The sequence below is a fragment of the Candida jiufengensis genome (genome assembly GCF_024610255.1).
Source record: "Candida jiufengensis strain CBS 10846 chromosome Unknown scaffold3, whole genome shotgun sequence".
Classification (NCBI taxonomy): domain Eukaryota; kingdom Fungi; phylum Ascomycota; class Pichiomycetes; order Serinales; family Debaryomycetaceae; genus Lodderomyces; species Lodderomyces jiufengensis.
Window position 1 is genome coordinate 904,118 of NW_026261560.1, and position 18,262 is coordinate 922,379.

General features: G+C 28.4%; 7 protein-coding genes across 7 annotated transcripts; all 7 read right to left on the minus strand. All coding sequences in view use genetic code 12, as the record gives it.

Moving 5' to 3' along the window:
• Positions 1–18: 18 nt before the first annotated feature.
• On the minus strand, positions 19–1,788 carry KGF54_002868 (uncharacterized protein; the record flags this gene model as incomplete). Its single annotated transcript, XM_051763393.1, has 1 exon — positions 19–1,788. The coding sequence occupies one exon, from the start codon at positions 1,786–1,788 to the stop codon at positions 19–21; it is 1,770 nt and encodes a 589-aa protein (XP_051620238.1).
• A 133-nt stretch (positions 1,789–1,921) lies between these two features.
• On the minus strand, positions 1,922–4,822 carry KGF54_002869 (uncharacterized protein; the record flags this gene model as incomplete). The annotated part of the gene is made up of 1 exon (XM_051763394.1): positions 1,922–4,822. The coding sequence occupies one exon, from the start codon at positions 4,820–4,822 to the stop codon at positions 1,922–1,924; it is 2,901 nt and encodes a 966-aa protein (XP_051620239.1).
• Positions 4,823–5,082: 260 nt separating this feature from the next.
• On the minus strand, positions 5,083–10,014 carry KGF54_002870 (YBT1; the record flags this gene model as incomplete). Its single annotated transcript, XM_051763396.1, has 1 exon — positions 5,083–10,014. One exon carries the CDS (start codon positions 10,012–10,014, stop codon positions 5,083–5,085), a length of 4,932 nt encoding a protein of 1,643 aa, XP_051620240.1.
• Positions 10,015–11,056: 1,042 nt separating this feature from the next.
• On the minus strand, positions 11,057–11,932 carry SBP1 (Sbp1p; the record flags this gene model as incomplete). The annotated part of the gene is made up of 2 exons (XM_051763397.1): positions 11,057–11,750; positions 11,808–11,932. 2 exons carry the CDS (start codon positions 11,930–11,932, stop codon positions 11,057–11,059), a joined length of 819 nt encoding a protein of 272 aa, XP_051620241.1.
• Positions 11,933–12,289: 357 nt separating this feature from the next.
• KGF54_002872 (ubiquinol--cytochrome-c reductase subunit 6) lies at positions 12,290–12,792 on the minus strand (the record flags this gene model as incomplete). Its single annotated transcript, XM_051763398.1, has 2 exons — positions 12,290–12,673; positions 12,736–12,792. The coding sequence occupies 2 exons, from the start codon at positions 12,790–12,792 to the stop codon at positions 12,290–12,292; spliced, it is 441 nt and encodes a 146-aa protein (XP_051620242.1).
• A 298-nt stretch (positions 12,793–13,090) lies between these two features.
• On the minus strand, positions 13,091–14,590 carry KGF54_002873 (uncharacterized protein; the record flags this gene model as incomplete). The annotated part of the gene is made up of 1 exon (XM_051763399.1): positions 13,091–14,590. The coding sequence occupies one exon, from the start codon at positions 14,588–14,590 to the stop codon at positions 13,091–13,093; it is 1,500 nt and encodes a 499-aa protein (XP_051620243.1).
• A 348-nt stretch (positions 14,591–14,938) lies between these two features.
• DAL4 (allantoin permease) lies at positions 14,939–17,257 on the minus strand (the record flags this gene model as incomplete). The annotated part of the gene is made up of 5 exons (XM_051763400.1): positions 14,939–15,537; positions 15,591–16,121; positions 16,184–16,366; positions 16,604–16,788; positions 16,956–17,257. 5 exons carry the CDS (start codon positions 17,255–17,257, stop codon positions 14,939–14,941), a joined length of 1,800 nt encoding a protein of 599 aa, XP_051620244.1.
• Between the last annotated feature and the right edge of the window lie 1,005 nt (positions 17,258–18,262).

Here is an 18,262-nt window from a genome sequence, read left to right on the forward strand (position 1 = left end):
TATATATTATGAATTTATTTAATGCAATTTTTTACTATGCTTTTTATGCTTTTTATGATCTTTTGATTTTGAGTGTTTTGATTTTGAACTAGAACTACCTTCATTGTTTATCCAAATTTCATCATCTTTTGCATCTTCAGGCAAATTTAAATTTTTAAAAGTTTCTTTTCTCCATTCTTTTAAATGTTTTGATTTTGTGAGTTTTCTCTTGTCTTTTAATCTTAATTCTTTTGCTCTATAAGGTGCAAATTTTTTGATACCTATTAATTCATTTAATTGTTTATCATCTGCTAACAATATATCTCTTGTTGTTAAACCAAAAGTTTCTGGTGATACTTCTCTATATTTAAATTTCGTGGTGTCGTTGTTTTTATTTTTAGATCTACCTCTTCCCAATTCTTGTTCTTCTTCTATTTCTTCTTGTATTTTTAATGTGTTTGCTTCTATTATTTCTTGTGCTTTTTGCTTTAATGATTCTTTGGATTTTTTTGCTGATTTTTTATCTTTTAATTGATCTTTCTTGGATTTTTTCAATGGTGGTTCTTCTATTACTTCTTCTTGTTCATATTCTTCAGCATCTTCTCCTCCTACTCCCTCATCCTCATAGTCATATCCATCCATTATCTCATCATCCCATTTTGGTTTTTCATTCTCTGCTCCATAGTATTGTTCATTGAAAATTTCTGACATTTTGTTATCCCAATCAGCATCATCAAAATCGTCGTTCAATAACGAGTCTCCAAATACTTTTTGTATTATTGCATCATCAACGTCTTCGCCTACTGCCTCTTTAATTTTGGATAATCTGTCAATTACTTTATTCAATTTTGATATTTTTCTTTTTTTCAATTTTTCTTCTTTCTTTTGTTCTTCTTTATGCTTCTCTTCAGTTTCTTTTTCTCTCTTTCTTTTACGACTATTAGTATTTGATCTTCTTAAAGTAGCTTGATTTCTTGCATATGAAATAATTTCTGTAGAATTTGGATCTTCAAATCTAAAATTATAAGCATTTTCGAAATCTTCTACAGCATCGTCAAATTCTTCTTCGTCATCTTGATCAATTTTATCTAAATTTATTACTTTATCTCCTTTTTGTGGAATCCATGCTTTTTGATCTAAAAATGCTGATAAAAACCCGTTTTGATCTCTTTCTGGATCTGGTAATGATTTTGTTTTAGTGTTTTCTCCATCTTCAATTTGGTCGATTTTTGATTTCGTTTTCTTTTTCATAAACCCATCATCTTCATCATCATTTTCCTCTTCTTCCTCATCGTTGAAAGCATTTTTAATATCATTTAATAATTTATCACGTTCTTCTTTTTGTTCACTCACGAAAGATTTTGCTCCATCCACTGTTTCACTTTCGTCAAATTCTTTATAACTTCCATCAATTAAATTTTGTCTATGATAGTCTTTCAAGTATAATGGTTTTTCACTTTTGGCCTTAGTGGTGGAGTTGGGTTCATTTGAAGGATCTTTGAAGAATTTGACATTTGGATCCAACAATTTACTTGGATTACTTTTGATTGTTGCTAAAACTTGATTGATTCCATCTTCAACATCGTCCGTTATTAAATCTCCGAATTCATCTTCTTCTTCGGATGATGATTCACTTTCTGAATCTGAATATTGTGTTTGTGTTTGTGATTGGATTTGTTGTTTTCTTTCTTCATTTACACTGTTTAAATTCTTGGCTGGTGGAGTTGTCGTGGTATTAGTTGGTGCCTCTACTTCTTCTTTTGAAGCTGCTTCTCTAGCCTTTTTGGCAGCTGATTTCTTCCTAGCCATATTATATAATGCTTAATGAATATATTTGGATCTTTGTAACGAGATGATCATTATAGACAAATTTTGAAACATAATTCGAGATCAAAAATTGGAGGCTACCAAATATTTTACTTTTGTGTAGTTTATATCTAATCTATACTTTTAATATACTTTCTATAAATGCTATATCAGACTTATTAATATCAAACCAATCTATAGCTTCATACCTTTCAAATGCCTCTGAATCATTCAAGGAAACAATAATGTCAAACAAAATAACCTCTCCAACAAACACTTTAATTTCTTGCATCTTGTGACATCGCAAAATCCACAAATACCTACTAAATATTTTATTTCGCAAATTAGGATGATTTTCAACTATTCTACTAAAAATTTGCAAAAGTATTTTGATACGATTCAAGTTCTTTGTGTTTATGTGTAAGTTATAGCATTTTTTAAACAATTCATTATAATTCATCTCTCCACTGAAATTATAATTTGAATCAAATAATTTCAAAATTAATTGTAATGTAACAAGTACTAATTTTTGATCCCTACTTGATGTGATTTTTGGCTGGATTGGTTTCAAAAATGATAACAAAATATCGAACTCTTCAGTTGTTGGTTTATATTTTATAAGCTCATCAAATGATTCATTTATTATCTGCAAATTACCAACTAATGATCCACATGTGAAAACTATACCCTTCCAAAATTCAATTTTCATTTGCGTATCAGTTATTGTGCCATAATACGCAAATAAATTAGACCAGCTAAATGATTCATTAGTCAACCTTTTAAATGCAAGGTTTCTCAACCTGTCCATAATCTCACCACTTAGTCGGGTCAACTTCAATCGTATCGTATAATCCATTATATTATTTCTTTGCACTAACTTGACCATATTGATTCTAATTTTGGAGCCAACATCACCTTGATCTGTAATAGTATAATCATCAAATAAATCGTATAACGATCTTATATCAAAAAATGGAGGTAAATTAAAACTTAGGTTTTCAATCAAATTAGCCCTAATAGACGCATTAAATTTTGGGTTTTTAAGCATCAGAATGATCTCATCATACTGAGGTTTATCAAAGTGCTTGTAGTCGAATAAAGTTTTTGATAATACTTCATTATTTTGGAGGTGGTATAAAACTTCACTTATGGGTATTTGCTTTTGGTTTGAAATTATTGACCTAAACTCTTCTGTATAATCGTGAAATTTTATAATTTTTAATAAATTATGCCATTGTGATTCATTCAATTGTTGAATCTTCAAGTAGGTTAGATAACCTTTGATCATGTCTTGTTTAGATTCGTCGTATTGAAAATTGGCAAAAATTTCATCAGCAGTATTGGAATACATATCTAGTTGAAACAAGATGTGCCATCTATTCGAACGCTCCAATTTGTACTTTATTGAATCAAAACTAATTGATGATTCTCTGGAAGTTAATGCTACTTGTGGTGGCTGTATCAATAATTTATTCAAATAAACACCATCTCCATCTTGTTCACATATTATATCTACTAATGGTTCAATCAAAAACCTTAGGTCTATGACATTGTAAAATTCGTCCATCAATTGATAACATATACTCAGACTTAAATGTAGTATCCCCAATTTCTCAATAAAGTTTATAATGAACTCACCTTTTACTTCTAGGTCATCAATGTGAATTAATTCTTTACCAAATCTACCAATAAGTTCTTGCAATACTGCGATACTGCATTTTTTTAAAATCAATTCCTCATCAAACACTAAAGCTTTTAATAGATCAATAAAAACTATTTCAAGTATGGATGAAAAATTTTTCATATTCTTAACAATCGACCATATTAAAAAGCAAGAGGAATCTCTAATTTGATTACCTAAAGTGATCACACCATTTTGAACTTTGAAAAATAAAAAGCTTGTTGCCAAATTTAAACAGTCGTCATAAAACTCAATTGGTAATTTTTTCAGTAATGCAATATATCCTAGAGTCAATAACGTTGTTTGAATTTTGGGAATGTTGTAAAGATTCAGATCATTCAGGGAAAGTAATGACAAAATAAACTCAATTAATTGGTGTTGATAATTCACTGCAACATAAGATAATTGCACAACAATTGATGAAACAGACTTAGCCATACAATATCTCAAATTTATATCAAATGGAATTGCATCAGTTGGTAATATATCGTTTAGAAGTACATTAATGATTTGACATGTTTGGGTGAAATTTTTTAGTTGAATAAAATTATTTGCAAGTTTACTTAGTATTTTGATAAAGTAATTTAAAGTCATGTTTGAAAAATTGGACTCTAGTACATCATGAACAATGAATTTATATATCACCTCTAACTTAATTGACTTTCTCTTTAAAATTTGATTAATTACTAACAAGTTTCCCAATCTTTTATTTGAATCTTGAAATGACCAATTTTTCTCCAAACCCCCAAAATAATCAGCTATCATTTCTTCACAATCTGACCTAGTAAGCAACCTGGACAAAAAAATCAGGGCAATTTTTTGAATTTTAGATCCATTAGTATACTGATACAAATTTAATTCCCCAACTGTTCTTAGTCTTGAAGATAAAGTATCACTAATACTAGCGATTGGGAATGGAACAAGCACCAAATTACATAACCAAAGTAAACACGTAAATTTTACAAACTCATTCTTGGTGGTTTCACATTTTTGTAGTAGAACTTCAATCAAATAAACATCACTTGAAAAATATAATGATAATGTTTTAAATGAACAAATTTTGGCAAATGTATAAAATATTAATCCAACATAACTTCCAACTTCTTCATTTTCCAAAAACAATGAACTTAATTCTGTGATATAATAAGTCAAATTTTGTTCTAAAAGTTTTGGTTGCAATTCGAACTGATTTATTATTTCAACTAATTTATTGGTAATTGATTGATACGTTATAGATTTCTCTTGAAATGATAACTTCCCATTTGAAGTATCAATTAAATTTTGTATTAAACTTTTAATTTCATTTTGTAATTCTTCATTTCTTTTAATGATCAATACATATTGCAAATCATCCATATCATGATTATAATAGTTTGTTGATCGAGTTGTAAATAATCGAATATAGAATTTGATTTTGTGTTTCTATTATCATTTAAAAGGAAGAAAATCATTTACAGCATTTTTTAATAATCAAATGATGCAATCGCTTTAGAACTATATGTATTCCTTCATGTAAAACTGTTCAAAAGACCAACACAGAGTAGAGGGTTAATTTTGAATAATTATTACGTTCAGTTAATCTAATTGTCTATAAATTATATATAAATAAATTTAACTCATTTTTTACCATTTTGTAAATTTTTCTTTTTAACAAATGATTCCTTAGCTAATTTAATTAAACTATCTAATTCACCACTATTTTCACACATACTATAAAATAATGAATTTTTATCACTTATCAACACATAAGGATTTTCATATTCAACAACTTTTCCAGCGTCCATAACTAAAATTTTATCATAATCTATAATTGTTCTTAATCTATGAGCTATTGTTAATATGGTACTTCCATCAAATTCATTTCTAATGGTTTGTTGAATGAATGAATCAGTTGCTGTGTCTATGGAACTAGTTGCTTCATCTAATAACATAACTTTTGGGTTTTTCAATAATGATCTTGCTAAACAAACTAATTGCCTTTCTCCTTGTGATAAGTTTCCACCACCTTCTGTTATTGAATTTTCTAAATTAAGGAATTTATTTTGATTTTCATCATCTGCTGTAGTTATATTTTCATTTGATCTAATAAGGTTTACTCTTCTTAATGCTTCGAAAATTTGTTGATCTTGGTATTGTTCGAATGGATCTAAGTTTGTTCTGATAGTACCTGCAAATAATGTTGGATCTTGTGGGATAATAGTAATTGCTTGCCTTAAATTTTTCAATCCTATTGTTGTAATGTCAATTCCATCAATTTTTATAGACCCACTTTCTGGATCCAAGAATCTGAAAAATGCAGTTATAATAGTTGATTTACCAGCACCTGTTCTACCAACAATACCAACTTTATTACATGGTTCAATATTGAAAGTTACATTCTTAATAACTCTTGGTAATTCAGGTGAGTATCTCAAAGAAACATCATTAACTTCGATTGCTCCTTTATCTGGCCAATTTGATGGTGGTTGAGTTTCTTTAATTTCATATGGTGGTTCTTGTTCAACTTCAAGATATTCTTGTAATCTTTCAACTGAATTCATATTCATTTCAACATTTGCATAAAGCCTAACAATCCATAATGCAGATTCACTGAATGCAATAGCATAAGATAATGATAAACCTGCTAAACCTGCATCAATCTTACCAACAGATAACAAGACAAATATACCCGCAAATAACATAACTAATGATCCAACAGCGTCGATTCTAAATGAAAGCCATCTGTTAGCTACCCATAAGTAAAAGAAAGGTCTATTGTTGTTATCAATAGCTTGTAAATTTTGTTTCATAAATCTTGATTCAATACCATAAGCTCTAATAGTGGCAACACCATTTAATGATTCTGAAAAATGTTGATGAATTGGTGATTTAGTAATTGACTCATATCTTTTTAATTCTCTTGATAATGTTAAATAGAAATAGCCAACTAAATAATACAAGAATGAGATAATAACTGCAAAAATTAAAAATCCAGGAGTGATAAATACAATCATAATCAATGTTGAAACACATTGAACGACACAAATAAATGCACCTTCAGCAAATGGAGTAACTTCTTGATCAACTGATTCAATATCTTTTGAAAATCTATTCATTATACGACCCAAAGGAGTTTTATCAAAAAATCTTAATTTTGCTCTTAATATTGTTGTTAAAACATTTTTGAAAATTCTATTTGATGCTTGAATACCAGTGAAAAATGTAATATAAACTCTGAAACAAGCAGTGAAGGCATATACAAACCCAATAATACCATAGATCGATATATAATATAATGTTGAGTGTTCTTCAGCCGATTGATTTACTTTAGCATAACCAAAACCAAATAATTTAACCGCTCCCATTAAATTTCTAACTATTGGTAATTGATTATAATGAGAACTATCCATAACAGCACCGTGTCCAACATATTTGACAAACAATGATTCAACATGTTCACTATGTAATGACCAAGTTCTTAACCACCATGATTGGAACATATAAACACCTTGTGAAATAACAAATGCAAAAAGAATTAAAGTCCAAACTCTCCAACCACCAAATACTTTTGCATATTCAATATAAACCTTTGAACCAACAACACCTTCAGCTTTATTTTCTTCTTCAACTAATTTACCATCAGTTTTAATTAATGGTTCATCGTCTTCGGTTTTGTCATTAGTTTTCAAAGTTTGTAATTTTTGTTCAATAACAGCTAATTTTGATTTCATTTCTGCATTTCTATCTCCCAAAGATTGTAAATTAGAACTTGATTGATTTCTTGAATTCATGACTGATGATTTAACTAATTCATCATCACCTAAATCTCCCGAGGCTAATAATTCTTCAGTAGTTCCTTGATTTTTAACTCTACCATTATCCATTACAACAATCCATTCAGCATGTTGAGCAGTTAATGCAACATTATGAGATACCAAAATACATGTTCTACCTTCCATTAATGGCCCAGTGATACAATTTTCATAAATCCATAAAGCAGTATGAGAATCAACAGCCGATAAACAATCATCTAACAACAAGTGTCTTGCATTTGAATATAATGCTCTTGCTAATGAAACTCTTTGTTTTTGACCACCTGATAATGTTATACCTTTTTCACCAACTTCAGTTTGATCACCTGCACCTAAAATTTGCAAATCTCTGGTCAATCCACAAGCATCAATTACTTTGTCATAACGATCTTGGTTGAAGGGAGCACCAAATATAATGTTACCTCTTATAGTATCATTTAATAACCAGGCAGATTGAGAACAATATGCAACAGATTCAGTCAAACCATCTTTATCAGGAATTAAATCATCTCTTGGAATAATACCTGGCAAGAAAACTTTACCATTTAATAAATCCATTTCACCTAAAAGACCCATTAACAAAGAAGTTTTACCAGAACCAGTTGGCCCAATAATAACATTCAATTTACCTGGTTTGAAAGTAATGTTAATATCTCTCAATCTAAAATCTGTTTTGGACAGTTGATTCCAAGATAAATTAGCATTCTCAAAACCAATTTCTGGTGAATTTGGACCTTTTTCTTGAGCTAATTGATCATATTTGGAAGTTTCAGCTTCATCCAAGAAGTCGGTGACTCTGTCTAAGGAAACTTTTGATTGAATAACAAATGAAGTCATGTCAGCTAATTGATCCAATGGTGATCTCAATAATGTGAATAATGATAAAGCAGTAAATGCAATTGGAGCAGTTAATGTTTTACCGTCTATGACAGTATAACAATAAAATGAAAGTAAAGTAATTAAAGTTGGAGTAATAAACCAAACAAATGCAGCAGCACACCAAACACCACATCTCCATTTCAAATAACTTAATTCTTCTTCTCTAATTTCCATTGCACTTTCAAAAAATTTATCTTCCCATGCAAAAAATTTAATAATTCTAATACTTTGGAAAGTCTCATTCAATTTTTGAATTCTCTTGTCTGTGACTCCCAACATTTTCTTTTGTAATCTACCCATCCATTGAGCCATATTATAATTAATTGGCAACAATACAACAATAGTTAATGAACCAACTAATGCACTCCATCCTAATAAATTGTAAAGTAAGACAGTACAAATACCAATCATTAAAATAGCACCAACAAAATAATGTAAATAACCACAAATTTCAGAAACTTTGAATGCATCAATAGCCATAAGGTTAATAATTGCACCTAATTCAGCGGTTTTCTTATTTTCTTCCGGTTCTTCAGATGATTCATCATCCTCATCTTTATCATCCAATGATTCATCTGGTTTTGTTTCAGTGACTGTAATTTTTCTTCTTAAAGCCTTTGCGTAAACTTCACCTATAATAACTGCTTTCATTCTACAACAAACTCTTCTTCCTAAAAATAATGAGCACCCTGAAGCAATTGAGTCTAACATTTTCATTACTGGCATCATGAATACAAAAGTCCATGCTAAATTTGTGGACGTTGAAGCTGGATCAGCTACATATTCCAAAACTTTTTTCAATAAAATTGATGGTCCAAATATAAGCATTGATTCTAAAATTGCCCAAAATGCTTGAATTGCAAATAAGAATTTAAAATGCCAAAAAATCTTATAAGTAAAAGATAAAGTTGATTTTGATGCTTCAAAAGCTTTTAAAACATACAATGCATAATCATCTTCTCTTAAACCCCAAATATCATTTTTACTAAGTGGTTGTTTATAAGATTTCCAAACCATTTTATCTAACCAACTATAAGAAACAAAAGATGCAAGACTTGAAATGTTTTCTGGATTTGGTTCAATCCCTGGGGTGACATATAATTCTGAAGGTTTGTCACCAATTTTAGCAGTAAAATTTAAAAATAATAACATGGCGTTAAAAATAAATTCCCAAATATAATACTTACTAACAGTTTTATTCATCTGAGTTGATATAATGGCTGATCTGAAAGTTAATAAACTTGGAAAAAAATTGAAAAAATATAATGTAGTGGTATGAATCCATAAATTTGGTAATTTTATAAATACTTTATTCATATTTATGACTCTGAATGAAACAATTATAAACAAGTAAGACCAAAATACAGTTTGAACAACCGGTATATAAGTATGTTTGAATTCTTTGTGAAGTGGTTTTATAAAAAATGGTGATAAATGTAATGCCAATGCTAATATGACCAAAATATATTCAAAAGCTACTCTAAATCTTTCACTTATATTTTTATAAACTTCTTGAACATATCCATGAGGTGTACCATCTATATTCGTGTCTGGTAATTTTGATAAATCAAAATGTAAAGCTTTTAAATCATCTTTTGTTAATTTGTCTGTAATTGATCCATAGTTACCATTACTTGCTAATAATGGACGATTTTCATTTTCATTTTCTTTTAATTCAATTTTAATTTTGCTCTTCCTAGAATATGATATAATAGTTTTTATAAATAATATTATAAATGATATTGATATTAATATAATTGGTGTATAAAAATCTAATTTTAATCTTGTACAATTTGTAATATCATCATAATCCCAAAATTGACAATTATTTGAATAAGTATTATTATTATTATTATTATTTGATAGATGAGATATCATTAACTTCTGTAGCACCATTTGAAATAAATGAAATACTATTTAATTGAAGAAGAAGTTGATGAAATATAAATATTAAATTGAATTTTTTTACAACCAAAAGATGAATAAATAAATTGAAATAATATAATAATAAATAATAAATATAATAAAAAATAGATAATAGTAAAAAAAAGGAATTTAAATTTTAGCCTAGTACTAAAAAGTATTATTAAAAGTAGAATATTATAATAATAATAAAATTATAATTCCGTTTCAAACTAAAATTAAAAAATAATACTTCAAATATAAATGAATTACTTTGAAAATATTGACAAGAAATTTATCAAAAAAATATGAAATTATACCAATAACGATTCGGTAAGGCAACTTAGAATTATCTTGGTATTAGGAATGTTTCATCTCTCTTCACTCGGCAATGTAATCTTAGCGATTAGTCTTAAATACCATTTGATTAATTGGCATAAAAAAAATGAATTTTGTGCTACCTCTTGTTTTACGAAAAAAAATTTCTATTAATTATTAAATAAATATCAAGATGAGTTTACTAGTTAAAGAATTACTATTTTGCATTGTTAGCATCTCTATTTCAATTAGCTTTTTAAAGAAGAAATAGAGAAATAGAAGAACAAATTCTAGTTTATTAAAAAAAAGATCACCTTGAGTTGTGGTAACAATAAATCAAGTATACCAGTCTTTGAAACTCGAATAAATAAAGTTCGTCTTGATTTGAATATAGCAAATCCTTTCACATTAGACTCGTACTAATTAATACTGCTAGTTTGTCTGTCTTTCTACACATATTAAGTCCAATTTTTCAAAGATTTCTATCTTTAAGGGGTAATTTTGGGTTAAGAGGTTATTGTTAATTTGTTTGTTTTGATGTTTTTTTTTTAAAAAATGACTAATGTTATGATTAAAGTTTGACTCAGCAATTGATCAACATACAACCTTACAATACAAATATTTTTAATATACAATTTTAAATCATTATAAATTAAATTTTTTTCAAAAAATATTTAGCTATAAAACATATAAACTTTTTTTAATTACCATTTGATTCTACTTCAGCATCTCCTTGATTTTCAGCTTCTTGTTCTTCTTTTGTTGGAACTGAAGAATTTACTGCAATATCAATAACCATTTCTCTACCATTAATTTCTTTACCATTGAATTCTTCAATTGCTTGTTTTTGAATATCTTCACTTGGAAATTTAATAAATGCAATACCTTTATTTAATGGTCTTCTAAATTTACCATTTGGATATTTTTTATTTTGAATTCTTCTTGTTGGTACATGAATCCACTTTGGTTTTAATTCTTTAAAAGTATTACTTAAAGCTTTTACATTAATTTTATAATCTAAATTTGTAATAAAAATAGTATCTTTTGATTTTTCACCTTCTGGAGTTGTAATTGGAGTTTTGGTGGTGGTGGTAGTTGATTTTTTTGATTCTGGTTTTTTAGTGGCTTCAGTTTTTTTCAATTCTTTTGCTTTTTGAATTTCTTCTCTTTTAGCTCTATAAGCTTCATCTTTTAATTTTTTTTCTTCTTCAGTTGGTGGTGGAACTGCTTTTTTAATAAAAATTGTTCTTCTTTGAAATCTTTGACCATTGAAATCAGCAATTGCTTTTTCTGCATCATCTTTGGATTCAAATTGAACAAATGCAAATCCTAAACGTCTTTTAAAAGTTTTATCACCTCTTGTATTTTCTTTAAATGGAATTTCAACTTCAGTACTAGAAGAAGTTAGTATCACAAGCAATAAACTTTTTGGGTTATATACTTATACATACACTTTTAAATCTTTGAACAATTCTTTTAATTCATCTTCAGTTGCTTTATAATCAACATTACCAACATAAATTCTATCTTCAATAACTGGTTTAATAGCTTTAACTTCTTCAGACATTTCAGACATTTTCTTCGTTATATATGATTTTCAGCCTTTAATTCACTAGGTTTAATATCTTCAAACTAAAATATTTGGTGATTAATATTCAATTGATTTGATTCACAATTGATAATTTTTATAATCTACACTTATTTTTTTAAAAAATTGTGTTGTAAAAAATCGCCTTCTTTTGTTGAACGTAGAGAAAAAAATTTTATGATCTTAAGACCGTAAAAGTTAGTGTCATGTGACACAACAAACAAAGTTGAGACATTGTATCGAAGAGTTCAGCATTTGCTCTACAATCAGTTAAGTTATTCTTTCTTAAATATTTTGGGTTGTTTTGTTTATTATTTATTATGTTAATTCATTGGAGCTTTGATTCTATTTCAATTTACTAAATAATCTTGGTGCTACACAATCATTCACACAATGTTCTAAGTGGAAAAATTCTTCAACACAATCTTCCTTGTAGTGCTTATGTTCATAACCTGGTTCTTGCATTTCTTTTGTAACTCTTTCAACACATTCGTGGAAATGATGATCAAATGGCTTACATGTACTTGTCTTTACACATTCTTCACGTAATTTATCTAATGGGTCTTCTAATTCTGCTTCATCTTCATCTTCATCATCTTCTTCTTCATCGTCATCACCGTCTTCTTCTGGATCTACTTTTTCTTCTTCAACTTCCTCTTCTGGTGACGCTTCTTCTTCAGCTTCTGGAGCTTCTTGATCAGCAACCTCATTTTGTGTTTCATCAGCTGGCTAAAAGAACAATAGTTAGTACTCGATATTCAATAATTTCTGGTAGTGGTAGGGCAACATACTTCATCAGCATATGCAGATGGAATTATGGTTTCAAATATATCTCTTAAAAATGACATTATTTATATATGTGAAGTGCTATGATGGGATATGATGATTTATTTATTATTGATAGTAATTGAATTGAGTATGGTTGACTTTTTGTTAATATAATTATATACGATTAGTAAGACAACGACTACTTCTTATAAATCTTAATCTATTTTAATTACCTTAATTTTTTAATTAAAGTGAAAAATTATACATGAAGTTAGTGCGTAATATAGAAAAATCAAATATTTAATTGGTTAAGAAAATAAGCAATTGAATTGGTAGCATTCGAAACTTGTATATTTTCTATAATGTCTATAAATTATTCTATTCTTGATCTATAATAATCTTTCCAATTTTTTTATTTGTATCAAATGGATTATCAATGTATAGATTATGGCCACCTTCTGCAATTTCATCATATTCAAATATACTTTTTGGGTTATTTTTGTGTAGTATATCAATCATTTTTTTACCTGCTTCAGAATTCATAAAATCATATTGACCATAAAATATAAATGTATTAAACTTAAAAGTTTGGGGGTCTGCTTGTAAAAATTTATCCATTAATGGTACCTTACTAACTGTTGCCGGTGTAAGTAAATATTTCACATAAATATCACTATTTGTACCATTTGTGATTGAATTATATAAATACTCAATGATCAATTTAATCTCTTTACTACTTCCAATCACTAAGTCATTTGAATTCTGAAAGATTTCTTGAGCTCCTCCATGTTTTGCAATTAACTTGTTGATCTTTCCTAATTTTGATAACCACATACTAAAATAATATTGAACTCCAAATGGTCCTAACAACTTTAGTATTTTCGGTAAGTATGGAATTTTATAATACCAATTCAAAATATGATTTTTAGATAAAATTGGGAATCTCGTCAAAAATTTATAAGAAGTTGGGTCTAAATTTGGTTTTTCGATTTCATTCGTAATTTTATCAGTATTTGTTATTGCCATTACATGTCTTTCTAAACCCACTGGAGATAATAAAATTAAATTCGATACATTATTTGGGAATTTTATAGAATATGAACCACACCAATATGCACCAAATGAATGACCAATTAAATAGTCAATTTTTTCCAATCCCATACTTTTTCTCCATCCATCAATTGCTTTAGTGTAAAACAATTCCATATCTTCTAAAATTGGTCCAAAATATTTTTGATACTCTTCGAAATTTTCAGGGTCCAATTGATACCCTTCAATTAGTTTGTAGTATTTTCTATATAGCTTTTTAGGATCTGTTGGTTCATTGTCAATTAGCTTGATTTTGGCAGTAGGTGGAATTTTCCAACTTATTTTATCATTATCGATCTTTGGATTGGATGATAAACCAAAAGTGATATTATCTAAAAAGTGAATATGGTAGTTGAATTTATCACTTTCTTTCAACTCATCAATGATTTTGAAATTTCTTGCAAAACAACCCAATGATGCTCCATAACCATGTATAAATACAACATGTTTGGTTGGGAGTTTACTGTTTTTCCGACAGATTGTTACAGTATTGATATGATCTCCTTGTTGTATGGGTATTCTTCTCTGAATTAATTCAATATTTGTATTTTCTTCGTTATTTGGAATCATAAGTTTAACCAATTCATTTTGTAGACTTTCCAATCTATTTGGTGATAATGAGTCCCACCAGATTTTCAAACCTTCTTGTAAAGATATATTTTTCAAATTCTTTTTATTTGGTACATAATCTTTTGGTAAAATGTATTGGTTTTTTGACTTTAATGTGAATGATCTAATTGATACCCTGGCATAGAATAATTGGTGGCACCGTAGTTGAGTTTTTATCATTTGACTTATGTAGATTTAGTCAAGATCTCATTGAAAAATTGCTTAGACTATCTACGATTTGAAACCTAATTATAAAAAAATGAAATCTGTTACACAAAATTGGTTTTAAATAATAAGTTGTTTTACTTTTATCCATTTTTCTGGGATTTTATTTAAATCTGTTTTATGTATTTACACTCTAAAACTGACACAACGCAGTGGTTTCAAGTTATTACAAACAATACTTTTACAGTAATGATCCATACAATAACTGAATCTTATTACCTTAAGACTAACAAAATCAAATACGAATTAATATCTAGTATAAACGAACTAAAAAAAAATACTATACAACTTTAAAGAATTTATTTAAACCTTTTCTTTTCTTTGAAGTAAACTCATATCATCTTCATTTTCATATCTTTCGACACCGTGATGAATTTCATGACCAAATAAATCCTCTTCAAAATGTTCAACATCATGAGTCTCTTCGAACCAACCTTTTTCAAATGGTTTTAATTTAGGAATACCAGTTTCAATTGGGAAAACATAACATAAAATAGCATATATGATGAAAGCTGAGAAAAAACCTGCAAAGAAATTAATTCTGTAAACATATACAGCTCCAATTGGGACTTTACGACCAGTTGCTCCAACAAACCCAACTATATTTGGTAAAATACCACAAATATAAGCAACAAAAGCTCTCCAATTGACTCCAATTTTATTGTAAGCATACATTGACAATTTTGATTTATCGGATGGAGATCTGAGTGAATACAAATCTGGCAAATTGATATGTCCTCTTCTTACATAATAATAATCACTAGCCATTACACCTGCAATTGATGATAAAAATACGGAATAAGCAGATAAATATGTTGTGAAAGTTGATGAAGATGAGATTAATTTCCATGGACACATAGCAAGACCAATTAATAAACAAAGGTAACTACCTCTTCTAATGTCTAAAAATATTGAGTTAGTAAACATCCTAACGATAAAAGTATAAATTACATACTTAAAAGTCGTGGACAAAGTGCCGTCAAGTCTGTACCAAAGCTTAATGAGTTAGCTGATATATTTGTCCCCAACTGTGCAACAGCAAAAGCAAGGGCAATAAAGAATACACCAGCTCTAATACCTGGAGTATAATGTTCTAAATATTTTTCCATTACTTCTAATGGTGACCAATAAGTTTCCCCATATAAATTTTCTGCAGAAGCAGTTACTAATATACCAATTAATGAAGTAATACTAAAACAAACTGGTATAGATATTGTGTGAACAAGATACTTCATAGCAAATGATTTTTGACTATAAGCAAAACGCAGGAAGTCTGGGGAGTTTGTAATAAGTGTTGCAAAATTAGATAAAGCATTTAAAGTTGATTCAACAAAAGCCCAAGCAAGTGCAGAACCTTGAACTCCATTAGGTCTGCTTAAAACGCTTCCTAATCCGTCTGCTTTTACCAAAGCCCAAATCAAAAGTCCAAAACCACCAAAAATTGAAAAATAAGCTTTGACAGTAAATAAGTATTTTAATTTATGTGCTGAATTAAATAGTTAGTAGTTGAACATGATAAATAATTTTTCTCATGACTAATTTACATACGCGGTATCCAAAGAAAGAAAGCTTGAAACACGAAAAACAAAAATATTCCTAAAAATTGATAAACAGTTAAATCACCACCATCTAATTCTTTTGACATTCTTTGAGGCAAATTCTTACCAAAAATAGAGTGCAACATCAATGTCACTGTAGGTCCCGCGACAGCACTTTGAACCGAAAACCAGACTATAAAAATGTTAGTAAAGCAATCTTGATGGTATCAAGGTGTATTTCTAAAGTATTTGAAGCCTTTCTTGCTAATTGAATCTTTGTGAGATCAATTTTCATTTCAAAATTGCAAAAACGTTATTGTGTTAAATATTATTTTACTAACAAAAAACATTCAATTTCATAAAAAACATTCAAACTAATGAAAAGCATCCAAATTCTTTTGAAAAACATTCAAGTTCATAAAATACGTACCAGCGGAACAAACAACTCTATTAATTATCGGCCAAGCCAGTCCAAATAATCCAAAACTTAATCTTGAGGCAATTGGGAAACTAATCCCATTTAAACCAATTCTACTTATTATAGATAAAAAAATACCTGCTAGTAAATATCCAACCCACACACTTAACCATGTAGTATACCAATTGAGGCTCGTTCTATTAGGTGCTCTAGGTTAGTAACGATTGTTGAAATACATATTGCAGTACAGATGTTAAATATATATTGCAGTACGGATGTTGCAGTACATATTGCGGTACGGATGTAGCGTTAAGTATTGCGGTACGGATGCTACCTTAAGTATTGCGGTACGGATGTCACATACGGTGTTTGCATCAAACTAGAAGCAATTTGCCAAGTATTTATATTGAATGAGTCTGCTATCCAAAACGTAGCATAGTTATACCATCTCCAAGTTCTTCTTGCCTCTTCAACAGGTTTTAAATCATAATTGTACAAAAACATTTGTGAAGCACTTAAATCTCCCATTGGTTGAACTTCAATAAATTTAATAAATCTTTGCCATTTTGATTCCGTTTTGACGTCATCTTGATCTGACAAATCATCTGTACTAATTTCCCTATTTATAACCCCATCATTTTTTGTTGTGTATTTGTCCAAACTCATTTTATTTTGTAAAGCAAGATCGATAGTTGTAGAATTTATAAAGTAAAATTGTTGAAAATTAAAATTAAAGATTCAATTGATCTTTTATATATAAAATAGATAAATTTTATTGATATGCATATTGATTAATATATTGATTAAAATACTAATATATTTGTTAATCATCTTGTGTCCCTTGAAAATTAATGTAAATAATTTAATTTTGATAACGATCTTATCGTAAAATAGTTTGGAAAAAAATAAAATTAAATCAAAAAAGAAACAAAATGTACACCCAATCTTTCAAAAAAAAATTTTCAGTTCAACAGTTCAATTTTTTTTCTTTGTTCTAATTTTCAATAATTTTAATGTATTACATGTTAAAAGAACAACCTGAATATAATTTATTATAATTGCGAAACAATAATAGTGATAATAACTGAATGCCGTTTCTCCAATAATTAAGCTTGAGATACCAATTTTGAGTCTTCGTTTGATTTCAATTATTGTGAAACTATGATTATATCTTTTTTAACTTTAAATCATCAATTAGCAATAAAGTTTTTTTATCATTTTTTGTACTCTTTCTTTGTTTCAGACCAACTTCTTCTGCACAAACTAAAACCTACCGAAACTTATCTTTCTGATAATTACCAAGATATCTCCCTTTCACTTTCATCACTACTAAATCTTTATCTTTTTTCAGGCACTATCCTTACTCTTTGAACTCCAAGACCGATTCATGGTGACATGTAGAGATAAGATTTGAAAACGACGGTTTACTCCGAAAATTCTTTTGATAAGATAAAAGAATCAAATTCACAAAATTTTTTGATTAAAACGCACTAATTAGATAGATTTGCGGGATATTTGTCCTGAAAAGGGCGATACTTTGTTCGTAAAGCAGGCGGAAATTTCGATTTCAAAGGTTTAGTTTTGAAAGCTTGGTCTCAAATCATCTCAAATAAATTATTCTATCTAATCAAGTGTTTTGTGATTTTCAAGGCGTATACATCTAACTCTAAT